At 38.9% G+C, this 6,000-nt stretch overlaps 1 protein-coding gene across 2 annotated transcripts in view; it reads left to right on the forward strand.

Moving 5' to 3' along the window:
* The window catches only part of GABRB3 (gamma-aminobutyric acid type A receptor subunit beta3), a 94,775-nt gene extending 92,390 nt beyond the window's left edge, over window positions 1-2,385 (forward strand). For both annotated transcript variants that reach the window (XM_082220123.1, XM_082220124.1), the window contains one exon: window positions 1,988-2,385. In XM_082220123.1, coding sequence (XP_082076249.1) covers window positions 1,988-2,338 — 351 coding nt within the window. In that variant the 3' untranslated portion in view covers window positions 2,339-2,385. The remainder of the gene's footprint in view (window positions 1-1,987) is intronic.
* The last annotated feature ends 3,615 nt before the right edge of the window (window positions 2,386-6,000 follow it).

Consider the following 6,000-nt stretch of genomic DNA (forward strand, 5'->3'; position numbering starts at 1 on the left):
TACAGTGACATACTTGCTTTCCAAAGCAGAACAAAATAAATTTCTAGTAAATACGTTGCACTAGAGTGAATAGTATCTTCAGGAACCTCTGGTTATCATTACGTTTTAGGAATAAAAAAGAGCAAGTAGATTGTTCTGCCTAGTTGAACTTGCACACTCAGTAATCCTAAAGCCAGGCAAATGTGATCTGAGGGGCTCTTAGGCGTGGTATGCTCTGCCACCAAAGAGGCCAGCTGCTAGGACTTTTACACACACTCACACAAACACGTACAAGACGAATGCCTCGCAAAACAGAAAACTCGCTAGACGAAAGAGTTTTCCGTTTTGGAGGTGCTTCGCAAAACGAATTTCCTATGGGCTTGCTTTGCAAGACGACAATGTCTTGCGAGTTCCTGCTGGGGTTTTTTCCTCCCCCCGCCTTTTATAAGCCGGTAAGCTGCTTATCAGCTGATCCGATCAGCAGATAAGCCGCTAAAAGCCGCTAATAGTGCTAATAGCGCTAATCCGCTAATCCGTCAATGGGCTTGCTTTGCTAGACGAAGAGAATCACAGAACGGATTCTTTTCGTCTTGCGAGGCACCACTGTACAACCATGTTCTTCTGGTAATGGGTATGGGGAATGGAGTTTTCCAGGGGAATGTTGGGGGCAGCCAAGCACTAGCAGGATCCTAAGTCTCCTCACTCCCCTCACATGCCTTCAGCTATGCTGCAAATGTAATAACCAATTTCTTTCCATTGACCACAATTGAAGGGGGGGGATAATAATAGAATAAAAACCACCGAAGAGGAAGACCTCCCTACCCTAGGGACTTAGGAAGCCCTTGGGAAGTAGTGGTATGTCTGCTATGTAATCTCACCACCATCCCAGGATTGTGAACTATACATTTGATCCAGTTTAAGTAGGCCCAAAGTTTCATATTTACATGTCCGATGCTTGAGTAACTTTTACCTAAGGGAGAGGGAGGGCTGCATTGGGAGATAAAAGGTGGGATGAAAGTCCTGTTTCTGGCAATGAGTCAGTGTATTGTGGTTCACTGCATTTGCACCCATATGTGTGCCAGGGAGAGGAGAAAGTGATATTTTGAGTGTTGTACCAGCCATTCCTTGCATGAGCAGCAATACTCACTTGGGACCGGAATTTGCCCATAGTGTTAATGACTTTTCTGAAGGATCATTATGTAGGTAAAGCAACTTTGTGAGTTCTACAGCAGATGAGTAGCCTGCATCTGTACCAAATGCAATTTTGAACATTGATCAGAACTTACAATACAATTCAGTAGTGAAAGTGGATTTGCTCTTTCGCCTTTTTATATACTGTTGTGCTCACAGGAGCTTGCAAAGGTCTAGGGGGAATTCTCATCCCACCAGCAGAGACCCATCTGTGTTAAATGCCCTCAGGAGATAACCCTCTCGAGAGAACTCTCTCTGATCTGCATCATCTGAGGTCCTGAGGTGTGACTACCTGGCTGACTGGCTAGAGCCCTGGAAAATAGCATTCCAGTTACAGAACGGGTCTACATTGCAACATGTTGTTTCAGGCCCTACTTGTTTTATATTTATGCTATTGGCACGATTCCTAATCCTTACCACTTAATATGGTAATTCTGTCCATTTTCATGGGGAATAGTTAAACCTTACATGCTAATTATTTTATTTATTTGTGTGTTTGTGTGTTTGTTTTAAAAGCATTTGTATACTGCTATTCATTAAAAAACCCCAAAGTGGTTTATAAGTGGTTTATAACAATAGAACAACAAAAAAAACCCATACAATAAAAAATATTAAAAAGTTAAAATCAGATGTCAGTTAACTATTATGGAAAGATGTATTGTTAATTTCCTACATAGGCCTGATGGAATAGAAGAGTTTTCAGCAGGCATTTAAAATTTGGAAGAGAAGGTGCCCTCTATTCTGAAATAGAATTAAATATTTTTATTTACTGGAAACAATTATGAACCTCCATCATTATGAATTTATTTCCCACTAGGTGGACATGCATGGGAATATTCTGCTAACATCCCTCGAAATTCACAATGAAGTTGCAAGCAATGAGGTCACCACAAGCGTCACCGATCCTCAGAATTCAACAATATCCTTTGACAGCTCAGGTATCCAGTACAGAAAACAGAGTTCGCATCGAGAAAACCTTGGAAGGCGTACATTGGACAGAACTGGCGCCCACACAAAGAAGAGTCATTTACGGAGAAGGTCTTCACAGCTAAAGATAAAAATTCCTGACCTAACGGATGTGAACGCCATAGACAGATGGTCAAGAATGGTGTTTCCATTCACATTTTCTCTTTTCAACTTAATCTACTGGCTATACTATGTCAACTAAATTGACTTTACTTCTTCTTTTTTAAAAAAAGACTTCAACAAGTTAAATATTAATTTGCCTGTTATTTTGTATGTGTACATAAGAACTTTTACACTATATATATATAAATATAAAATATATATAAATATATTTAAAATCCTGTTTATGTGTGTACATATATTGTGAAAGAATGTGTATTATACCCATTGTGCATACACATATGTACTATATATATACACACACACTCTGTACTTTTGGAAGATAACGGACAGTTTAGCAGAATGCGCATTAAGTAATTTTTTAAAAATAAAAAGTATGGAGAGGCAAGTGCTCTGAAAACTGTAGGTTTTGATAAATCTAAAAGTCATTTAAGACCACCCAAATATTTTTCAGACCTCTGCAATTCCATATTTATCAGAATTATGTGATATTGTTTGTGGAAACTTGACTGCTCATTAACTGGTAGAATTAACACTGGTACGCTTTCTCTAAGTTATATTTCCTAATCATTGAACCAATGAACCTAATCAATTTTTTTATTTTTTGTTTTTGCTAATGGTTTGTGTTTTATATTCTAGCAAAGATCAGTTACCCTATCAAAAATGGGCATCGTCCTTTTAGCGATCACTTGTTTATTCTCATGTAGCAAGTTAAATCTTGATCAAGAGATCAGTTTGCTTCGCGTTCATAGGATTTACGATCCTTAAGAAGCTATTGGACATTGCAAAGCAGCCTCTTCTTATGTGATACAGTGCATTATATAATGTTTTAATTTAATATTCCAATTACAGTATAGGATTATTTTAAGGAGAAAATCCCTACAGCATAATGTTACTGGAATGTTGTTTGAAATGCAACTGCTGCTAACATATTTAGGATCTATTCTGATCTATACAGGGTTATCAAATCTTCTCCTTTGCAGGGGTACTATAATCTGAGGAGATTATTTCTGAGGAAAAATTTAGCACAAACATTGCTCCATGTTCTGCTGTACCTGCTTCCCCTTTGCAAATCTTCTCCATGTTACAGTGGAGCAGCCAGGCAGAACAAATCAGTTCCACAAAAGAATAAATAAGGTTTATATATATATATATATAAAAGCTTCTCTGTGCCACAGAGCTTTTCAAATTTCCAGAATGCCAGGCAATGGAGGATATGATAATCTTAGCCCATTGTTTCTTTAATTATTTGTATTCCAATGATAAACTAGAAGACACCTCAGGTTAAAAACAAAAAGGGAAAACCATGCATTTACATTACCAAACATTCTTAGAACATGATTAATGTAAGATATATTTGCATAATATGCATATATATGAATAATTTACCCAATTTTCTTTCTAGTGCTTGCTACTGTGACTGCATGCTATATCATACTTTTGTTTCTGTGATGTTACAGCTTCTCTTCTCTAGAATTAAACCAATATAGCACTTCTAATGTATAAATTCAATAACAGAACATTTTCACATCTATTTTGTACATATATATGTATATACACACTAAAACTGCTAGTATAGCTGATATGCTACATTCACAAACCATAAATAATGGAGAACAAATGTCTTGCTTCAGCATTAAATGCATTCAGTCATTTTCCTTATGCAAAATGTTCCACTTTTGATTTCCTGTAGTTAGAATGCATTCATATCAGTGCTGTTAACTTAGCATACATGAGATGAATGAATATCAAAAGGAGTTTAGAGAAAACTGGATGAGCAGGAATTTGGAAGGTAAAGTTGTAGGTGCAATTCACCAGTTGTATTCCCCATTCATTTCATTATGGCAACTTCCACTAGTTGGGTTGCACTGGAAACATTTTGTAACTTTCATTATATGGAAGCAACCTCTGATTCACCTGCCATACCACTAAAGGGCCACTTTCCATGTTACAGGAATGCCTTTTGCATGTCACTCCCACATAAAATAATATACTATAGAAAAGGGTTTTATGTTGAGACTGAGCTAAAACCAGTCATACCTGGTTTCATTTTCACATGTTGGAGAACACCGTATATGGGAGGGGAGAAATGGTATTTCATATAACTGGCCTAGTGATTTGGAAAAAAAAGTTGTACCTTGATATGAAAACAGAAACCTGCAGAATTATATTTAGTCTCAGCTGATGCCACACCTGCTATTGAGACAACATGCAGTGCTATTTTTCTAGAAAAAGAGGTGCCGGAACTCACCGTGAATGTCTCCCTTGTTCTCTTAGAATGGCAATGGTGCCCACCAGAGAGGTGCCGGAATTGACTTCCGGTGAGTTCTGGCTGGAAAAAAGCCTTGGATATATGCCAGGAATCCAGGGCAGCTTGCTAGAGACCATGGCTTTCTTGGAAGAATACGTATTAACTAAAATCATGCCAAAATTATTTTTAGTGGACTGGTTCATTTTATTGCCTAACGGAAGCTACCATTGAAATTATAATATGAGCCTTTAAATCAAAATAGGAATCAAAATTTCAGTACAGCCGTAGTGTTAAAATAATTATAATAATAATAATAATAGAATGTGGAGGCTTATACTGAAGTTCATAAACTTATGAAAGATGGGAAGGGTTGTCTTGTTCGTTTTTTCGTTTTTTGCTATGAATGTAAATAAAGATAATTTTGTGTGAGGGTATCTCGATTGGTCTATAACGCTGAGATCAAAAGTAACGAGCAATGAATGACAGCAACCCGTAATGACTTCAGGCTTCAACAACAATTTAGACAATGTTATTCACAAACTAATTGAGATGAACTATATATCTGTAACATTTAATCTGAATCCTAAACATATTAAGCTGAAACAGATCTATAGAACCTACCGTATTTTTCCATGTATAAGATGATGTTTTTGTAGTATTTTAAAATGTTAAAAATTTGGGGTCCTCTTATACAAGGATAGTGCTGAGGGGGGACGGGCAATTGGTGGCATCCATGAGCAGGAGATTGTCAGCGGTGATTGGGTGGGTGATTGGTGGCTGAGGCAAGGCCTGCTGTCGATTTGCTGCTGCTGTGTCAATTAGGTGGGTGCAGAAAGGCTTGCTGGCGATTGGCTGCTGCTGCAGCAACTGGGCGGGTGATTGGTTGCTGGGCAATCTCCCCCTATTTCCTTAATTTGGGGTCCCAAAAAGTAGGGGTCGTCTTATACACGGGGGCATGTTATACACGGAAAAATACGGTACTTTGTTTGTGTGTGTTAGGATTACAGTGGTACCTCGGGTTAAGAACTTAATTCGTTCCGGAGGTCCATTCTTAACCTGAAACTGTACTTAACCTGAGGTACCACTTTAGCTAATGGGGCCTCCCGCTGCTGCCACACCGCTGGTATGCAATTTCTGTTCTCATCCTGAGGTAAAGTTCTTAACCCAAGGTACTACTTCTGGGTTAGCGGAGTCTGTAACCTGAAGCGTTTGTAACCCAAAGCATTTGTAACCCGAGGTACCACTATACAGCCTTACTAAGCAATCCAACCCTGCCTTTGCACCAAGCAGGAGCAGGGGTAGGGGCACTTATATTAGGTGGAGTTACCCCTCTGCTCAACCCTGGTGGCCTCTGCCAGCAGAGTGACAACCACCTTCCTCCACTGGTGTGGAGCTCTACTTCCACCTGCTAGACAGTAAGTAGGAACCCTCAAAATGGTGCATTCCGGAGACAGGCAAGGCAGAACCAGCCTGGGATCTGCTGGATCCTAAGC

The sequence above is a fragment of the Podarcis vaucheri genome (assembly GCF_965113315.1).
Source record: "Podarcis vaucheri genome assembly, chromosome: 4".
Taxonomy (NCBI): Eukaryota; Metazoa; Chordata; class Lepidosauria; order Squamata; family Lacertidae; genus Podarcis; species Podarcis vaucheri.